The 21,278-nt window shown below is 49.3% G+C and overlaps 1 protein-coding gene across 1 annotated transcript; it reads left to right on the top strand.

The window, feature by feature from the left end:
- The first annotated feature begins 183 nt into the window (after positions 1 to 183).
- On the top strand, positions 184 to 20,829 carry LOC136405087 (vomeromodulin-like). Its single transcript, XM_066384061.1, has 8 exons — positions 184 to 289; positions 11,334 to 11,580; positions 15,025 to 15,508; positions 15,823 to 15,924; positions 17,265 to 17,420; positions 18,348 to 18,426; positions 18,823 to 18,880; positions 20,579 to 20,829. Coding segments are annotated over exons 2-8 (1,125 nt in total). The 5' UTR covers positions 184 to 289; positions 11,334 to 11,336; the 3' UTR covers positions 20,581 to 20,829.
- Positions 20,830 to 21,278: the final 449 nt, after the last annotated feature.

Below are 21,278 nucleotides of genomic sequence, written 5' to 3'. Positions count from 1 at the left end.
GTAGGGAGGGGACAGACACCTGGCCGGGCACCATCATTATCTCTCAGAAAGACATTGACAAATGTCACAACCATTAGCAGGTGCTGATCTTGGAAATCAGCCTGCATCACGCCCGCCCTTATCAGCACACTTGACTCGCGTCCCTTCCTGTCTGATGACCTTCCCAAGAGGCACGGGTCTATAAAAGTGGGGTGCAGCTCTCCGGCCGACACTTGCGGTCGACAGCGGGAGGAGAGGCAGCTTCCGAAAACGTTCGCCCGTCAGCACCGATCCTTCGACACTGGGCAAGGTAAGAACTCACGACATCAAAATCAAGACGGAGCAGGTCAAAACTCGGACACGGAAACAAGCTTAGGACAGCTCATCGAAGGACGAGAACTAGGGTTTTACATTTAGAATCCCTTCGGCCAGGCATGTCCCCCGACTGAAATGCACCCTGCCTGACGAGCCCAGGAGATGTCACAGTTGCCAGATGCCACTGCTTTTCAATTTTATTGATTATTGGTTTTAGAGAGAGAGAGAGAGATAGAAATAGCAATTTGTTGTTCCATTTATCTATGTATTCATTGACTGATTCTTGTATGTGCGCCCCGACCGGGGATTGAACCCACAAACTTGGCTTATCGGGATAATTCTAACCAACTAAGGTACCCCGGCCAGGGCCATGCAACTGCTTTTCAGAAATGGGGGTTTGTTACTGGGATTCTCGAAGGGTCCCACTGAAGACGATGTCTAACAATATCGCCGTCAACTTAGTCACAGGCACACAACTTTATGTCTTTTCTCCTCACAGGATACTTACCTGTCGCCTGAGACAGTGATGCCAGTTTCTATCAGAGGAGGGCAAATTTAGAAAAATGTTGTGATTTTTTTCCCCCATAAACCCTAATTTTTTTTATTTTAATTTCTTGTGTTAACATGGATTTAAGTGTCCCGCTCAATATAACATCCTCACCCCCACTCCCATGTCCCCCATTAAATCTCTTTTGCCCCCTCCCTCTAACTCCTTCCCCCCTTCCCTCTGGGATTTGCTGTCCTGTTGTCTGTATCTATGTGTTATGTATATATAATTTCACTAATCCCTTCACCTTCTCTGATCCCTTCCCCTCATCCCCCTTCCCTCCGACAGCTGTCCCTCTGCTCCCTGTGACCCCTGCCTCTGCCTCTATTTCGTTCCTCAGTTCACCCTGTTCATTAGATTCTACATGTAAGTGAGATCGTATGATTTTTTTCTTTCTCTGCCTGGCTTATTTCACTTAGCATAATAATCTCCAGGTCCATCCATGCCATCGCAAAAGGTAAGATTTCCTTCTTTTTCGTGGCCGTGTAGTATTCTACTGTGTATATGTACCACAGCTTTTTAACCCACTCGTCCACTGACAGACACTTGGACTGTTTCCAGATCTTGGCTATTGTAAATAATGCTGCAATAAACATGGGGATGCATTTCTTCTTTTGAATCAGTGATTTGGTGTTCTTAGGATATATTCTTAACAGTAGGATGGCTGGGTCAAAAGGCAGTTCCATTTTTAATTTTTTGAGGAATCTCCATACTGTTTTCCACAGTGGCTGCACAAGTCTGCATTCCCACCAGCAGTGCAGGAGGGTTCCCTTTTCTCCACATTTTCTCCAGCACTTATTATGTATGGTTTTATTAAAAGTGCCATTCTGACAGGACTGAGGTGTTATGTCATTGTGGTTTTAATTTGCATTTCTCTAATGATTAGTGATGTTGAGCATTTTTTCATATGCCTATTGTCCTCTTTGGAGAAGTGTCTATTCAGTTCCTTTACCCATTTTTTAATTGGATTGTTTACCTTCCTGGTGTTGAATTTTAGATGTTCTTTATAAATTTTGGTTATTGACGCCTTATCAAATGTATTGGTGAATATATTCTCCCATTGTGTGATTTGCCTTTTTATTTTGTTCATATTGTCTTTAGCTGTGCAAAAGCTTTTTAGTTTGATATAGTCCGATTTGTTTATCCTGTCCTTTATTTCCCTTGTGCGTGGAGATAAATCAGCAAATATATTGCTGTGAGAGATGTCGGAGAGCTTACTGCCTATGTTTTCCTCTAGTACAGGGGTCCCCAAACTTTTTACACAGGGGGCCAGTTCATTGTCCCTCAGACTGTTGGAGGGCCAGACTATAAAAAAAACTATGAACAAATCCCTATGCACACTGCACATATCTTATTTTAAAGTAAGAAAAAACAAAACGAGAACAAATACAATATTTAAAATAAAGAACAAGTATTTGTTCTTTATTTTAAATCAACAAATTGACCAGTATTTCAATGGGAACTATGCTCCTCTCACTGACCACCAATGAAAGAGGTGCTCCTTCCGGAAGTGGAAGTGCGGCGGGGCCAGATAAATGGCCTCAGGGGACCGCATGTGGCCCACGGGCCGTAGTTTGGGGACCCCTGCTCTAGTATGCTTATGGTTTCATGACTTACATTTAAGTCTTTTATCCATTTTGAGTTTATTTTTGTGAATGGTGTGATTGGTGGTCTAGTTTCATTTTTTTTGCAGGTAACTGACCAATTTTCCCAACACCATTTATTAAAGAGACTGTCTTTACTCCATTGTATGCTCTTACCTCCTTTGTCAAATATCAATTGTCCATATAGGTGTGGATTTATTTCTGGGTTCTCTGTTCTGTTCCATTGATCTACAGTGTGTCCGTAAAGTCATGGTGCAGTTTTGACCAGTCACAGGAAAGCAGCAAAAGATGATAGAAATGTGAAATCTGTACCAAATAAAAGGAAAACTCTCCCAGTTTCATACCTATTCAGTGCAGTTCGATGTGGGCTCACGCACAGGTTGTTTAGGGCTCCTTAGGTAGCTATCCTGTATAGCCTCTACAGACTCGTCACTGACTGATGGCCTACCAGAACAGGGTTTCTCCACCAAACTGCCGGTTTCCTTCAACTGCTTATCCCATCCCACCGAGTAATGTGATTCCTATGTGGTGGCGTTTCATTAAAAACACGCTGATATTCACATTGCACTTTGGTCACGGATTTGAATTTAGCGAGCCACAGAACACACTCAACTTTCCTCTGTGCCATCCACATCTCGACTGGCATGGCCGTGGGCTGCTCCGCTGTATACACGGTGTTACGTCATCATCTGCGTATGCGCACATGCAGCCACATCATCCTACAGAAACTGGGAGGGTTTTCCTTTTATTTGGTGCAGATTTCACATTTCTCTCATCTTTTGTTGCTTTTCTGTGACTGGTCAAAAGTGCACCATGACTTTATAGACACACTGCATATGCCTGTTCTTATGCCAGTACCAGGCTGTTTTGAATACAATGGCCTTGTAGTATAACTTGATACCAGGAAGTGTAATACCTCCCACTTTATTCTTTATTTTCAAGACTGTTGAAGCTATTTATGTGCTTTTTTTGGTTCCATATAAATTTTTGGAATATTTGTTCTATATCTTTGAAGTATGCCATTGGTATGTTAATAGGAAATGCATTGAATTTATAGATTGCTTTGGGTAATATAGACATTTTAATGATATTTATTCTTCCTATCCATGAACACAGTATATGCTTCCACTTGTTTGTATCTTCCTTGATTTCTTTTTTCAGTGTCTTATAATTTTCCAAGTACAAATCTTTTACCTCCTTGGTTAAATTTATTCCTAGATACTTTATTTTTGTTGTTGCAATAGTGAAGGGGACTGTTTTCTTAATTTCTTTTTCAGACAGTTTATTGTTGATGTATAAAAATTCCACTGATTTCCGAATATTAATTTTATATCCTGCCACCTTGCCGAATTCATTTATCAGGTCTAGTAGTTTTTTGACTGAGACTTTAGGGTTTTCTATGTAAAGTATCATGTCATCTGCAAATAATGATAGTTTTACTTCTTTTCTTCTTGCCTTTTATTTCTTTTTCTTGTCTGATTGCTGTGACTAGGACTTCCAGAACTATGTTAAATAAGAGTGGTGAAAGGGGGCACCTCTGCCTTTTTCCTGATCTTAGGGGGATTGATTTTAATTTTTGCCCATTGAGTATGATGTTGGCTGTGGGTTTGTCATAGATGGCCTTTATCATGTTGAGGTATGTTCCCTGTATTCCCACTTTGCTGAGAGTTTTGATCATAAATCAGTGCTGGATTTTATCAAATGCTCTTTCTGCATCTATTGACATAGTCATGTGATTTTTATCCTTCCTTTTGTTTATGTGATTAATCACATTTATTGATTTGCAAATATTGTACCAGCTTTGCCTCCCCAGAATAAATCCCACTTGATCATGATGTACGATCTTTTTTATGTATTGCTGGATCCAGTTTGCTAATATTTTATTGAGAATTTACATGTATGTTCATCAGGGATATTGGCCTATAGTTTTCTTTCTTTGTAGTGTCTTTACCTGGTATTGGAATAAGGACAATGCTTGCCTCATAAAAGGGGCTTGGAAGTCTGTCCTCTTCTTGAATTTTTTGAAATAGGCTATTTTGTCAGCTATAAGTATTGCTACCCCCGCTTTTTTTTTTTTTTTTTCATTTCCATTTGCATGAAATACTTTTTTCCATCCCTTCACTTTCAGTCTATGTGTATCTTTTGTTCTGAGGTGGGTCTCTTGTAGACAGCATATGTACTGGTCCTATTTTCTTATCCATGTAGCTACCCTATGCCTTTTGATTGGAGCATTTAATCTATTTACATTTTAAGATTATTATTGATATGAACTTATTTATTGCCATTTTATTTTTTAAATCTACAATCCTTTTTTTCTCGACTACATTTTTTCTTTGTTCTTTTTATACCAGGCCCCTTAACATTTCTTGCGGTACTGGTCTGGTTGTAATGAATTTCTTGAGTTTTTTGTTTATTTGTTTGGTCTGGGAAGCTTTTTATTTCTCCTTCAATTTTAAACAATAGCCTTGCTGGATAAAGTAGTCTTGGTTGTAGGTTCTTGTTTGCATCACTTTGAATATTTCTTGCCAATCCCTTCTGGCCTCAAGTGTTTCTGTGTTGAGAAGTTGGATGTCATCTTTATGGGGGTTCCTCTGTCAGTAATTAACTGCCTTTTTCTTGCAGCTTTTAGTATTCTTCCTTTGTCTCTTAACTTTGGCATTTTAATTATGATGTGTCTTGGTGCAGTGGTCCCCAACCTTTTTTGGGCCACGGACCAGTTTAATGTCAGAAAATATTTTCACGGACCGGCCTTTAGGGTGGGACAGATAAATGTATCATGTGACCAAGACAAGTGTCAAGAGTGAGTCTTAGACAAATGTAACAGAGGGAATCTGGTCATTTTTAAAAAATAAAACATTGTTCAGACTTAAATATAAATAAAACAGAAATAATGTAAGTTATTTATTCTTTCTTTGCGGACCAGTACCAAATGGCCCACGGACCGGTACTGGTCCATGGCCCGGGGGTGGGGACCACTGTCTTGGTGTAGGCCTCCTTGGGTTCCTCTTTAATGGGACTCTCTGTGCTTCTTGAACTTGTGCGACTTTTTCCTTCATCAATTTAGGGAAGTTTTCAGCTATGATTTTTTCAATCAGGTTCTCTATCCCTTGTTCATTCTCTTCTCCTTCAGGAAGCCCTATGATGTGGATATTGTTTCTCTTCATGTTGTCACAGAGCTCTCTTAGAGTTTCCTCAGTCCTTTTGAGCCTCTTCCCTCTTTGCTGCTCTGCTTCTGTGCTTACGTTTATCTTGTCCTCTAAATCGCTGATTTGATCCTCTACTTCATCCAGCTTGCTGCTGATTCCTTCTAGTGCAGTTTTCATTTCTAATATTGTATTTGTTGTTTCTGACTGTTTCTTTTTTATGATTTCACTGTCATTTTTGATGCTTGCTATCTCTTTATTTAGGTGCTCATTATGTCCATCCCTTGTTGTTCTAAGATCCTTGAGCATCCTAGAAATCATTATTTTAAACTCTGTAGCTGGTAGTTCAGTTACTTCCATTTCATTTAGTCCTTCTTCTGGGGATTTCTCTTGTTGATTCATTTGGGTCACATTTCTTTGTCCACCCATTTTGTCTGTGTATTAGGTAGCACTGTCTGACTTTGAAATTTTTGTGGTGTCTTTATGAGGAAGATGGGCTTGGTGGTACTGACCTCCAGGCCACCTGTTTTCCTTGTTCTAGGAATGCTTCTTGAGGGTACCATTTTCCTTTCTGTTGTACTGTTGTATGTGAGTATTAAATGCAGTTGGTCCTTTCGTGGGTACAGTTATTCCTTCAGGCTGGCTGGCTCTAAAGGTCAACCTTGGTCATGTGTATTAGACATATTAGACACTGTGCAGTGTCTGTCCTGTTGGGTTTATTTATTCTGCACAGTGTCTGGTGCCTGCTGGACTCCTCCTTTGGGCACACTGCTTGTGTAGCTAGCTGAGTCGAGGATTGGTGCTTTCTGCCACCCACTACCAGTTGTGTTGGTTCTAGATCTTCTTGGGTTAGTGTCACCTGTTGGTTATAACACACTGTGGGCTACCTGTCTGCAGCTACTGCTCTTTTCACTGTTTGTGTTTGTGTTTTCTGTGCCTGGGTAGTATGGGAGGGGCCAACCTGTGTATAAGGATCAGCTTCCTCCTACTTAGAGATGACAGCAGCTCCGTAAAAGCCCCAAGCTCCTTAAGATTTGCCTCTACTTATCAGCTGCTCCACCTCCTCTTGCAGCTGCCTGGTCTTCCCACAGAGTCTTCTGTAGAAAGACTGTAGTGTGGGCTCAGACTGGCCTCACCCAACCAGCCCCTCTACAGGTTGCAAGCTTGTTGGGTTAGGGCGGCAGAGGTTGGGAATACGACATTAGTGGGACTTCCTACTTCAGGGATCTCTTGGTCAGGAGCTCAATACGGGGAAAGTGGCCCCTACTCCAGAGCCTAATCCCTCAGCCACTGCTGGATACTCAAATTTTATTTCTCCCCAACAAGGTGAGCAGCAGGTTCAGATCGAGTGGAGCTGACAGTCCCTTCTGCAGAAGTTCTTACAGCTGGTGAAACCCTAGTCTCAAGCAGGAAAACTGAGAGAGTCCTCTCCTGGGACTGACTGTGCCCCCCCCCCTTCAGAAAGTAGCTAAGCCCTTCAACCAGATCCAACAATAGACTCACAGGGACCCACACACTAAATGTCCATGCTCCAAGCCTCTCTCCCTTACCCCTGTGGAATCTAGCCCAGCAAGGCAGGTTATGCAGCATGCAGGCTGGCTGACTGTGAAGCTCCACCCTATTCAATGTACATGAGCCACTGTGCTGGTGCTGATCAGAGTGGAACTCGCCTCAGCTGGGCCCAGTGTGAGGAACCCACTCTAGCAAGTGTTGTTAGGTCCTGAGCTGATGTTTTTCACAGCTGGCTACTGGATATACCAGCCCTGGGCCTTCCTGGAAGGAACCCAGCACAGACCAGTGGGAGACCCTGCCCGTGACTGGCCCTCAGCAATCTTCTTGGAGCTTAAAGCAATCCAGAGTTTGTGGCTGCCTCTGCTGGGCCCAGGTGCTCATGGAAATACCAAGCTACAGGCCTAGGCTGGCTTCTACCCACACTGGGCCTGGGGGAGGGCCCACTTAAAAGGCCAAGGTTCCCTGAGTCCCACCTCCTGTAACCTCTGCTACTGGCTGCTTGCTTGGCTCAGCCTCTAAAAAATCCTCTGGTAGAGTCTAGAGCAGGCATGGCCAACAGTTTTTGCCCCCGGGCCAGATTAGAAAGAAAACTTTTGGCCCTGGCTGGTTGGCTCAGTGGTAGAACATCGGCCTGGCGTGCGGAAGTCCCGGGTTCGATTCCCGGCCAGGGCACACAGGAGAAGCGCCCATCTGCTTCTCCACCCCTCCCCCTCTCCTTCCTCTCTGTTTCTCTCTTCCCCTCCCGCAGCCGAGGCTCCATTGGAGCAAAGATGGCCCGGGCGCTGGGGATGGCTCCTTGGCCTCTGCCCCAGGTGCTAGAGTGGCTCTGGTCACGACAGAGCGATGCCCCAGAGGGGCAGAGCATCGCCCCCTGGAGGGCAGAGCGTCGCCCCCGGTGGGTGTGCCGGGTTGATCCCGGTCGGACGCATGCAGGAGTCTGTCTGACTGTCTCTCCCCATTTCCAGCTTCAGAAAAATACAAAAAAAAAAAAGAAAACTTTTTTCACGGGCCAGATGAAATATTAAAATTAAAAAATGTTAAATACAAAAATGATTCATTTAAGTAAACAAAATTTTATTATGTAATTTCTTTATGAATAAATGTGAGTGAAAAACATTTTTAATATATAATATTATTTTAATAAAAATATAATTATATACCGTATAAATGTCCAAACTGTATTGCAATCAATCAAAATAATATTTAATTAATAGAATGAGCTTGAAGGGGTTATATTGCAAATAAAACAATTATTTTGTTTTACAAACAGCCTGGACACATTTTCAGTTATCAACTGCAGCTATTGTCTATGCTACAGTGCCACTTGATTCAGCATACTTGACCACAAAAATAACGAATTGTTTGACCTTGGGTGCACACTGGCAAACTCCGCCTAAAAGAATGTGGGTTTCACATTGCCGCTAAATGTCAAACAGTTCATATCGAGTACAGATGAGTACAAAAGTTGTAAGTCTTTATAATGAAATTTTTTTAAAAAATAAAGAAGTATTGTGAATCCATTCGACCAATTATTGGAAGTTAACCCTAGATTAGTCATATGCAGAATTCTTTTCCACATATCACTATCTTCTTAAATATCTCGATTTCCAATAATCAAAGACGCTTCCGCTTCTGAGTAGCTGAGATTTAAAAGTAGTGGAGAATATTAAAATTTTAATTGCGGGCCACATGAACTCATTACGTGGGCCATATGTTGGCCAAGCCTGATCTAGAGCCCACGGCAATTCAGTGATTAGGAAGGGTGGTGGGTGTGGCTTGGCCCCAAGTGTCAGTCTGTCCAGACTTTTTTCACAGACCTCAGTATGGTGTGGCCCCAGGAGTCTGATGGGTGTGGCCTCTGAAACCCAGAGGTCTGGTCTGCCCACAGTCCCAGACAGTTTCTACTGTGTCTCCCTGAGGCAGAATCACCAGCCTTAGACTCGGGAGCATGTTGGGGAAAGCTCCAGCCTCAACCCCAGAAAACTGAGTCACTGATGCGCCCTCTGCTTCCTGGCTTCTCGGAATTTCCCCATCTCCGTGACTGGGGCAGGAGAGACCCTGAGGGCGGGGCAGCTGCTCTTCCCCAGGCTGATGCTGCTCAGAGGGGACTGCTTTGCCCAAGAAAGATGGTGACTGCAGTATTAAAGGATGACTCAGCACAGGGGTTCCAGCGGCCACCCCTCATAGTGTCTCTCCCTGGGCCTCCAACTTTACACTCTCCTCATGCAACTCTAGTCCTCTCAGCTCTTCCTCCACCGGAGCCCAGGGTAAATGGCTATGAACAAGATTTTCTGTGTGGGCCCTTTAAGATGGAGCCTGAGTCTCTGAGAGCTTCGTCTCTTTCTTGCAAACAGAAACTCGGCTCTTTTCTCTGCCTAAAGCTGTCTGGGCACGTCTTCTAGGCTCTGGGGCTCTAGGCTGGGGCTCCGGGCCTGGGGCTGAGGACCCACACCTCTGAGGGCAACCCACCCTGCCATGAGAGTCCCTCGGACCCTCAGCCGCTGCTCACTCTTGGGAGCGGGGCAGTCCCTCTGCATCTCTGTCCTTCCTATTAGTCTTGGTGTGGCTTCTCCTGTGGTCCTTGGTTATAGACTCCTCTTCGTCTATTCCAAAGTTGGTTTTTCAAGATGGTTGTACTTAAATTAAGTTGTAATCCAATTTGGTCCTGGGAGCTGGCAGTTGGAATGTCCGCCTAGTCCATCGCCATCTTGGAAACCTCTCCCAGAAAACCTAACTGTTCAATGTGAACGACTGTCTTTTGGCTTCCAGTTATGTCCTTCTTTCGCCATCTTGGAATCCTCTCCCAGAAAACCTAACTATTCAATGTGAACGACTGTCTTTTGGCTTCCAGTTATGTCCTTCCTGACATTTCTGCCATAGAGGTCGTCCTGACGATGGTACATGACAGGCAGCTTGACCGGGGCAATGCCCACCTAACCAGGGCAAGAACGAAGGTCGACAAGCCCAATCCTATCAAACTGGCCTGGAGAGAAAAACTCCAAACAGAGAGGAACTCCAGAAATGACTTTCACTGAGGGAAATGCCCTAGGACACAAGCTTCCAAGTTACCCAATACCTTAGAGACAGACAGACTTCGAGAGTCCAGGGGGGAATCTGACAGCCAGAAAGGGAAGTGAGGAGCAGTAAGAACCCCTGGTGCCTGGATTTTCTGGGAGGATTATATTAATATAAGATGTTGCAGATGTTAGCACACAGGCCAGTACTCAGTAAGTATATACATATGGACACATCCCAACCAACAGAGGTAGAGTTCAGATTGACACTTTTATACAATCACCTCAGCTATGGCTGCTCAACCCCAGCCAAGAGGAAGAGGCCAGACGGCCAGTGGCCAGTAGGACCGCACATTGCCCTGCCCACAACGGGGCCACGGAAGGTGGGTGGTCTGGTTAACTCAATCCTGCACTCCACACGGGGGCCCACTTTGCGCTGAATACTAATACAATAGAGTGAACTGGCTAACGCCACCATCAAACCACGCCAGTGCTCTCCCGAAACGGAAGAACCAGGCTTAAAAAGACAGAGTGCCCTGGCTGGGTAGCTCAGTTGGTTAGAGCAACGTCCGATACGCCAAGGTTGTGGGCCCAACCCCCCATCAGGGCACACACAAGAAGCACAACTAAGCCGAACAACAAATCGATGTCTCTCTCACACGGGGATGACTCTGGCCTCTGCACACTGAGTTAAAATAGCAGGACAGCCAAACACCACTGGGGTGAAGCATGCTGAGCCCGGGACTATCGATGGGGTGGTTTAGCCCTGACCACAATAACTACCAGCTGGTGGGGCCGGAAAACGGGCACAGGCGAGCCTAACTGCCTGCTCCGTATCACGAACTTTGCCGTAACAGTAAGCACGCAGGCCTTCCCTTTCCTGGTTGTGCAGAGAGTTTAAAGCAGCTGATGTCCGCTTATACTGCACAAAGGGAGGGGCACTTGGTAAGCTCACACCAACCAAGACACGGCTATATATATATATTACGTGACCGGCAGCAGGGAGACTTGGTCACCACTGGAGAGGTAACACGTGTAGCTGGGTCATTCCAAACTCTCCAGTTCCCAGATGGTGACTCAGACCATCCTAAAGATGTTTGAGTCCAGAAGACTGGCAGGAGGGTGTGGGACCCTACAGGGCTCTTATACATACATATAACACTCTGGCAGTCCTGTGGTCTGTTGGGGACGCAGTGTCTGACCGAGCCCTGCTTTGCAGAGAATGGCCACCAAGATGCTAACCCTCTGGGCCCTGGCCATCACACTGGCTGTCCACGCAGAAGCGCTCGGCCTGCTGACCGCTCCGACGCTGCTGGGAGGACTTCCTGTCGAAAACTCCCTTCTGCTACCCGGACAGTCCCTTCTGCTACCCGGGCAGTCCTCCAGAGACCCCCCAGTTCCACGGCGCCCGGGTGGGACTCCCCCGGCGGCCACATACTACCTGTCCAGGAGCCACCTCGAGGCCTGTAAGTAAGAACAGTTTCGCCCGCACGCCTTTCTCTCACTCTTGCACGGGCTTCTCGCTGCCAAGCCCCAAAGTGACTTCTTCCTGCTGAACAAGTGGTTCTCAGAGAGAAGCGGGCACCAGAATGACCTCGGGAGCTTCTTGACCGAGCAGCCGCCTGGGCCCGCTCCCGGACGATCTGCCGCAGCGCGGCCACCGTAGTTCTGGTTTCCTAGCAACATCAGGGTGATTGATGCTGAGGCTGCTTGTCCGCCGTCCGCACAGTGGGGAGGACACGTCAAAGCAAGCCTGGTTCTTGGATCCAGTAACCTTTCTGGTTGCCTGTCTTCTTTTTTTAGCAAAAACGGGAGAGAGAGAGAAAGAGAGAGAGAGAGAGGGAGAAATGAGAAGTATCAACTCATAGTTGCAGAACTTTAGTGCCTTGATTGCTTTTTCTACGTGCCTTGATGGGGGGGGTTGGGGGGTTGGGGGGGGGGACACTTCAACTGAGCCAGTGACCTTTTGCTCAAGCCAGCGACCTTAGGCTCAAGCCAGTGGCCATGGCATCATGTGTATGAGCTCATGCTCAAGCCGGCGACCTCAGGGTTTTGAAACTGAGACCTCAGCATCCCTGGTCAATGCTCCGTCCACCGTGCCACCACTGGTCAGGCATGATTGCCTGCCTTTTATATGACTCTTAGCACCTGGACACTGAATCACACCGTTTCTCAGTGTTGGGCCCCAGAGCACATTCCAGACACCCACAGGTCCTTAAGCATCAACCTTGTTGCCCAGCAGCTAGAAAATAAGAAATCCAGACCCACTTTCCAAAACCCCTCGACCAAATTCTTGCTAGCCAAGCTCCCTTCTCAGGAGATGCGGGATTCTGTCCCCCAGCAATTGCCCAGGGCCTGAGGTCAAAGGAATCAGGAATTATAAGATGTAGCAAAGAAGTGTGGAGAAGAAGAAGGGAATAAGACCCATCAGCAGACAAAGGCCAGCAGGAAAGTGCTCAAGGTTCTCCTTACCCGCCGCTGCAATCAGGGCCTAGGTCAGCCTTCCGGCAGGAAAGTGCTCAGGGTTCCCCTTACCCGCCCGCTGCAATCAGGGCCTAGGTCAGCCTTCCGGCAGGAAAGTGCTCAGGGTTCCCCTTACCCGCCCGCTGCAATCAGGGCCTAGGTCAGCCTTCCGGCAGGAAAGTGCTCAGGGTTCCCCTTACCCGCCCTGCTGCAATCAGGGCCTAGGTCAGCCTTCCAGCAGGAAAGTGCTCAGGGTTCCCCTTACCCGCCCGCTGCAATCAGGGCCTAGGTCAGCCTTCCGGCAGGAAAGTGCTCAGAGTTTCCCTTACCCGCCCGCTGCAATCAGGGCCTAGGTCAGCCTTCTGGCAGGACAGGACACGGTGAGAGAGGGAAAGTCAGTGCCCACCCACTGACCCCAGTAACCGGCCCCCAGCCCGTCCACCTCTGCTTCTCCTCTAGGAACATGAACTCACTCTTCTAACCTTCTGTCTTATTATAAAACACTTCAAACATACAGAAATGTCCAGACAGTGGTACAAAGGACAGCTGTGTACCTGTTAAGCAGTATTTGGTGGTAGTGGTGGTAATTTTCATTGTCAAACATACAAAAACCGCCTGACCACGCGGTGGCGTAGTGGATAGAGTGTCGGATTGGGATGCGGAGGACCCAGGTTCAAAACCCCGAGGGCGCTAGCTTGACCGCGGGCTTATCTGGCCTGAGCAAGGCTCACCAGCTTGAGCCCAAGGCCCCTGGCTTGAGCAAGGGGTTACTCGGTCTGCTGTAGCCCCTTGATCAAGACACATATGAGAAAGCAATCAATGAACAACTAAGGTGCAGCAACTATGAGTTGATGCTTCTCATCTTTCACCCCTCCTGTCTGTCTGTCCCTCTCCCTGTCTCTATCTGTCTGTCACACATACACACACACACACACAAAACAATTCAAAAACCAAAAGGAGAGATCAGAGCAAACACCTTCATAACAAACACCCACATTAAGAATAAAACTGGGCATCGGGCTGAAGACCCCACAACTCTTACCAGGCTGCAGACGCTGCCCTCCTCTCCCTCCCAACCAGAGGGGGCTTCTGGCCGGATGGTATCTCCCTTGTCACTCTTTATTGGTACTTCATGTGGCAACTCATTCTCCATCTAAAACTTTGCATCACATGTTACAAAGTTTCTTGAAAGGTGGCCTGCTACATTGTCTCTCACACTTATGTTTCTGCGCGACTTCATCCATTTTCACCACCACGGTGTTCTTCCTGATGAGTCCTCCATGATTTATTCATCAACTACATTTTTGTCCCGTGTGTGCTGCTCTGAGCAGCGCTGACCTGGACACTCCTGTGTGGGTCTCCTGGTTCACCTGGGCCAAGATTCTCCGGGGCACCCGCTGGGGATGGAGGGGCGGCCGCATCTCCCTGCCCCGGGAAAGCCCGCCGGGCTGCGGGGCCCGGGGCAGGGGAAGCGGCAGCCAGGCTCCCAAAGCCACAGCCGAGAAGCTTGACAGGGGCCGCTGCTAGCAGACTTCTTCCCCCTGCAGTAGAGTCCTCCTAGGCCAAGAGCCTTGTCCCTCAGTCCAGTTCTTTCTAGCGAGGCAGCCATGGCTGTCCACCATCTAGCTGGATGTGACGGCTCTTCCGAGTTCATTCCTCAGGCCACCCAGGGCAGCAGGACAGGACAGGACAGGACAGGACCCGTGCTGTGACTTCACAGCTCTGCTGCTTGGCTCCTACCCTCCTGCACTTCCCCGCCACCTTCCGAGATTCCCACCCTCCCTGACCTGCGTCTCTCCAGCGTGGAGGCGAGCCCAGTGGTGAGCACCTGCCCGGGCCTGATGACCATCACGGTGTGGACACTGGAGGTCCAGTAGAGGCAGCGTGTCAGACGTGGTGGGACCTCCCGAGGACACACACACGGGGGAAGTGAGGCCTCTAGGGAAGGGACTTGCACAGAGCACCCAGGTGGGGGACAGAGAACTCCACACCGGTCAGCCTCCCCGCCACTTCCCTATTCGGCACATAAAGCAGCCATCGCAAAATAAATAAAGGAAGAAAGATGCATTGCTCTTTGATTGCATCCTGTACCCGCTGGCCCGCCCCGTAGGCTCTAACAAGCACCCACAAACAGCTGCAGGGAGAGAAGACCCTGCCTCCGGACACTCAGCCTGCGAGGGGCAGAGCCTGGGCTCTGTCTTCCCCCCGCCTGCTGGGCTCCAAGGCCGAACAAGGCCCTTCCATTCCGCGCCCAAGTCACGTACTCAGAGTAACGTACTCAAACCAGGCGAGCCTGCAGAAGGTGCTAGCGAACGTGAGCCCTGCGCAGGGCCCGGGCTGCGGGCACCCGGCCACCCCCAGGCGGGCGGAAGCGGGGGCGGGCACCCAGGGGCCGGCTCTCCAGCCGGGAAGCTAACGGGAGGCGCGTGTGTCTTTGCCGCTTTCAGACCTGAACGCCACCCTGCCCCCGCAGATTGAGAAGATGCTGACGTGTGCGGAGACGAACCTGGCCGGTTTGCTGGGGACCGTGTTAGACACCGTGACCGGCTTGGACCTGCTGTCTCTGTTAGACATCACTTCCTCCCTCAATATCCTCGGCGACGGTGGCCTTGGCGGCATCCTGGGCAAGGGGGGCAGCGGCAAGTCCTCCAGCCTCCCTCCGCCGCCGCCGCCGCTCTCAAAGGCCCCTCGTGCGGCCAGGAGCGTGCTGCCCCTGGTCGGAGGCCTCCTGGGCGGCCTGCTGCCCAACAGCAGAGCAGACGACTCTTCGCGTCTCTCAAACAGCCCCTCGCTCCTGGACGGTGTGCTCAACCAAGTCGGGGGGCTCACAGAGGTCGCCGGGGGCCTCGTGAACGGCCTGGTGCCCGGTGGCGGCAAGGGTGGGCTCTCGGGCCTGCTGGGAGGTCTCAACCTGAAAGACCTCCTGATAGGGTAAGTGCGTCCACCACCCTGAGCACAAGAGAAAGCTGCCATCCGGGGACACTCCCACAACCCCATGGAAAGGGACACCCGTGTTTCCACAAAGCAGTACTCCAGCCCTGTGCTCAAACTCTGCCTTGGCGGGGGAGGAGGGGGCATAGAAACAAGACTTCTTGGGCTTCACGAACGGGGCCGGTATCAAGACTGGGAGTTCAGGGGATTAAACGGGTTGGTGGGTTGTTAACTGGCTGCATCAACGGCATTTCTCCTGCTGCTCAGGCTGGTATCTTGAATCAGCGCCAACCCTGGATGCTGTCACTTTACAGATTGAAGGTTCAAAAAGTGACCGTGGAGAACATGAGGACGACCATGACAGATGACGAGATCCTTGTCCAAGCCATGACCACCACCTTCGTAGGTGGAAAAGGGTGAGCCTGTCTCCATATCGGTCAGCTGGGGTGGCCGGGACCACACCCTTCACAGCCAGCGTCCAAGGGCCAGGCAGGGGACAGCACGGAGTAGGCGAGATGTCTGAGGAGGGGGCGAAGTAGGTGCCAGACACAGCCGCCCCTCCCTCCAGCCCAGAGGCCCGAGGTGGGACAATGACCCCACGGAGCCCAATCCTCAGATAGTATCAGCAAAGCCCGAAGCCCACATTGCCACGTGAAACATTCACGTTTGTACCGATGGCCAAGGGGCAGAGGAACCGTGCAGAGCGCGCCTCGTACCGACGCCTCTGGCATTACGGGAAGTGGATGTTCCTTCTCGTGCACCCTCTGAGAATCAGCCCTCTCTTCCCAACACTGTCCTCGGCGGGTGGGGAGAGAGAGATGTTTAATAGCACTCAGGAAGCTACCGACTTAAACAGGCACACAGGTACACGGTCCTTCATCCACAGAACAGGCAGTTAGGAAACACCATCTACAGGCTCATTACCAGGTGCCATGCTGGTGAGCACAGGGGAAGGACTGAAGGAGGTTCCTGTGCTCGGTGAGAGTTGACATATGGGGGAGGAACCGGTTCACAGTACAGGCCCAGGGCACACAGGAAGACAAGAGAGGGGCAGGGACCCGCAAGGGGGAGGCAGACTTCTTGGACTGACACACTCAGCACTGAGACCTCTCATGGACCGCGTTCCACCCAGCACTTCAGTGAGCCGCTCCCAATTTCCGGAAGCCTCTCGGACAACCTCACCAGGGCAGCAGTCCTGTCTCAAGATTAGGACGCCAGTTGAGACCAGCCAACCGGTTATAATCCTTGCTCAAAGTCAGACAGCTGAGCTATGGCACTGGTAGCATTTGAACCCAGGCATTCTGCCTCCAGAGCCTGTGTCTGTGACCAGTACCGTTAGCAGTGTCAGGAAGAGCCACCCGTCCCCTCCAGAACATCCAATGTTAATAAGACCAGGTTCTGGTGAGCGGTGGGTTTTTCTTACACGGCCACCCATGCAACAGACAGCTTGGAAGCCGGGCACAAGAGTGACTCTGTAATGGGCGTCTAGTTACAAGGCAGTCAGCAAGAGAAGGCTTCCGAAATCTGGTCAGGACAGGGCTTTTTCGCTATTGACAGAATGCCTGCCATGAACCAGGCTCTGAATTCCCTGTGCAGGGGACGGTCAACCTTGGGGCACGCTCATTGGAAAGCACCAAACTTTCCCTCTTCCTGATATCCCGGACAAATTCATGAAGCTGATTCCCCAATGCCAATCACTTGAGCGGAGCAACATGTCACAGCAGGTCTGGTCTGACCTGTGCTCTGCTCTCCGCAGCCTTCTAGGACCTGTCATCAGCCTACTGGGATTTCAAGTGAATGCGGATGTGACTCTGAAAATTGGTATTTCCCTGAACGACAACCAGTGCGTCAACCTCCAAGTCCAGGACAAGGACATCAAGGTCAAGAAGGTGTACCTTCGATTGGTGAAGTCGTACGTGAGACCGTTTTTTTCTCGTTTTCTAGATCTGGCCTGTCAGCCAGTGTCCCCCCACTGTACACGGGGAGTTCCCCTCATAGATTAGCTCAGCTAACCCAATGGTTTCAGTAATCAATAAACAGGCCCACAGATGGGTCAATGCTTGGGGACAGCCCACTATGTTTGAGAACAGCCTTCCCACACTCGAGCCTGCATTCTACCTACTAAGCACGCTTTTGTATTCCGTTCTTGTTTCTTGCATAAGTAATGCATTCACCTGGATCGAAATCCAAAAGGTACAAAAGTCCATACAGTGAAGTCTCCCACCGACCCATGTATACACCACCAGCTGGCTAACTACACTCCCCGGAAGCAACCAATGAATCCAGTCCCTTCCGCTGGCTCAGAGATGTTAATAGCGTAGGCCACAAACACGCTGTACAGACACACACGCAGAAACAGGTGGACGTTACAGACATCTGTCTGTACTCCAGTCGTTTCACACAAGAGAACTGTTTGGAATCAGCTGCATCAGTAAATAGCTTCTTCTTATGTCAGCTCTGCCTCAAACCCTACTACGAAGATGCACTGAAATTTATTTAACCAGCCCCTTACCAAGGAATAGCTGTTGTTGTTTTTTCCAATTATTAACTTCGTACCCAACTCCAGTGAGTGAGGTCACACCCAAGCCTGCTCAGCCAAGTGCACAGTCTCTGAAGCACACATTCCTGCACGCGGGAACAGGTGCCGGCGTGGGCCCTTTTCCCAGGTATCCTTGCGTCTTCCTTCACGACTCCAGCTGCAGGTGGAAGGGCTCTGAGGTTGCCAGTCGAGCAGCGGGACACGGCTGCCTGCCGCTGCAGCGTCCGTGGGGGGTCATCTCCAATGTTTGGGCAAAACCCGGAAATGCAAAACCGCATAGCTCCCCCATGTCCTCCCCAGGGTGACAGATGCTCTGCCTCTCAATCTGCCCTTGGATGACGTCCTTTCTGAACTGCTGACAGTTGAAATTAAAAAGAACGTAAGTCATGAAGAACGGGGAGGGTTCCATCACAAAAGCCCATGTCACTGGGGGGGGAAGACGGGAGGATGCCCTTTCCTCTCCTGTGACCCGATGCGGGGAGAGACGTGGGAGGGTCACATCAGCCCTCAGGACACATCAGCCCTCAGGACACATCAGCCCTCAGGACACATCAGCCCTCAGAAGTCCGAGGCAGGATTCCCTCTGGCCCCAAGGACCCCCGGCAGGACCGGACTGGGAGATGCCTGAGGCTAGGAAGAGAGAGGACGAGTTCTGTCAGGAAGAAGGCCGGGGAATAAGAGGGGGAAGGGAAGGACAGGGAAGGAGAAGAGGTGGAGGGGACGGGGCGGGCCTGCTGCATTTCCTGGGCGACGCTAACTGGTGGCTCATTCCCAGATGAGAGAATCTAAATCGTGTGAAATCAATCTCAGCGATTTCGCCGCATGCAACAACTGTGAGTACAAAGACCCCACCTCCCCAGGGCTACCCGGGTCAGTGCTGGGAGATGGCCAAGCCTCCTTGGGGGTCCCCTTGGATGACAAACAGAAGAGAACGGGGCTGTAGGCCGCAACACTGAGGGCCTCCGAGCATCCGACAAACTCCTCGGCACGCTCAGGGCAGAACACGGGCAGCTTCCCTGCCTCTCCAAATTACTGTGACTCGTCACCCAGAACAGAGCAGGACAAAACGCCCCTCAGCAGTCGCCGTGGGAGCTCCCCAGGCCTAGACGGTCGGCACAGTGCCTGAGCAAGGGGAAGCCCCAGGCCCTCACACCCGGGAGGCCGAGAGGCAGAAATTCTTTCCAGTGTCCCCACACGCGTCCAGGGTACCGGGATGGCAGGACCCGGTGAGACGGCTCCATCCAGACAGCCATAGCAGGACATGGGGGGCATTTGCCAAGTCACAGAGTATACAAAACATGGAGCCTAAATTCAAGCCTTTTCCTCCCCATGGAAGGTTTCAACCTTTTCTTTTTTAAGATTTTATTTTTATTTTAGAGAAAGAAAGAGAGAAATGGGGAGGGGGAGAAGCAGGAAGTATCAGCTAACATAATAGTTACTTGTCGTATGTGCCTTGACCGGGCAAGCCCAGGGTTTCAAACCAGTGACAGCATTCCAGGTCGATGCTTTATCCACTGCGCCACCACAGGTCAGGCAAGGGTTTCATGCTTTAAAAACCATTAGAAGAATGAGCTGTTTACTTAAATTTGTTACTAGGAAAACAATAAATGATGAGGGTGGAACTAGGGAAAATGTATAAGTACACTAGCTGGCGCTGCCCATGCCTGCAGCCAGCTAGTGTATTGAGAGTATGATTAGCTAGCCCTGGCCAGATAGCTCGGTTGGTTAGAGCAGAGGTCCCCAACCCCCGGGCTGCGGACCGGTACCGGTACTGGTCCATGGGCCATTTGGAACTGGTCCGCAGAGAAAGAATAAATAACTTACATTATTTCTGTTTTATTTATATTTAAGTCTGAACGATGTTTTATTTTTTATTATTTTTTTTTACAGAGAGTGAGAGTCAGAGAGAGGGACAGACAGACAGGAATGGAGAGATGAGAAGCATCAATCATTAGTTTTTCGTTGCGCGTTGCAGCACCTTAGTTGTTCATTGATTGCTTTCTCATATGTGCCTTGACCGCGGGCTTTCAGCAGACCAAGTAACCCCCTGCTGGGGCCAGCGACCCTGGGCTCAAACTGGTGGGCTTTTTGCTCAAACCAGATGAGCCCGCACTCAAGCTGGGGACCTCGGGGTCTCGAACCTGGGTCCTCCGCATTCCAGTCCGATGCTCCATCCACTGCACCACCACCTGGTCAGGCTATTTTTTTAAAAATATCCAGATTCCCTCTGTTACATCGTCTAAGACTCACTCTTGCCATTTGTCTCGGTCACGTGATACATTTATCCGTCCCACCCTAAAGGCCTGTCCATGAAAATATTTTCTGACATTAAACCGGTCCGTGGCCCAAAAAAGGTTGGGGACCACTGGGTTAGAGCATCGCCCTGAGGCACAGAGGTTGCCGGTTCAATGCCTGGTCAGGGCACATACAGGAACAGATTGATGTTCCTGTCTCTCTCTCCCTCTCTTGCTAAAATCAATAAATAAAAATTTTTTTTAAAGTGTAATTAGCTATGTGTCATCTCCCCACAGAGAGACCTTCAGGCAGCAGACTGAATCCAGCACCTGAGATGCAGAGAATTTTCGAGAACGAAAGCACTCTGCAACTTGTCTGAAGAAATACTGAGCTAAGGCCGTTCTTGTGATTAAGGGGCCAAGCAGAATGTTGCTCTGAACATGTCAACCATTCTTGGAATTTCATCGTTACCTTGACTGAACAAGTGCAAGAAAATCGAGAATAGGGAGTTGGGGCATTCTGTAATCATCTCTTTAATAATTATCCTGTCTTCACGCACAAAATGACTCACGTGTCTTCAATCCTACACGTAGGAGTTTCGTAGTACGCCCATGATCAGTAGAAACACCAGACATTCTAAGGACATAAAAATCAATCATGTAAATGATGGGGCAGCAAACCTCAGGATTAATGTATCTAGTGTGAGGACCATTAATCATGGCAGCGATTAAGACCTCTCTTCCCATTTCGGCCCTCCCCTCTCCCACTCCACCTGCTTTTCCTCTGCCCCCTGGCCCAACGGAAATCACACGGGGTACCCCGGCCCGACAGCTCGGTTGGTACAGCATCACCCCATAACGCAAAGGTTGCAGGTTCGATCTCTGGTCAGGGCACATATGGAAACTGGATGTTTCTGTCTCTCTTCCCCTACCTCTTTCTCTAAAATCAATAAATTTTTAAAAGAGAATCACACAGGAGCTAGAATCCCAGGTCCCC

Source organism: Saccopteryx leptura, chromosome 5 (assembly GCF_036850995.1).
Source record: "Saccopteryx leptura isolate mSacLep1 chromosome 5, mSacLep1_pri_phased_curated, whole genome shotgun sequence".
Classification (NCBI taxonomy): Eukaryota; Metazoa; Chordata; class Mammalia; order Chiroptera; family Emballonuridae; genus Saccopteryx; species Saccopteryx leptura.
The sequence above is the reverse complement of the archived record's forward strand: the minus strand, read 5'-3'. Positions and strand labels throughout refer to the sequence as shown.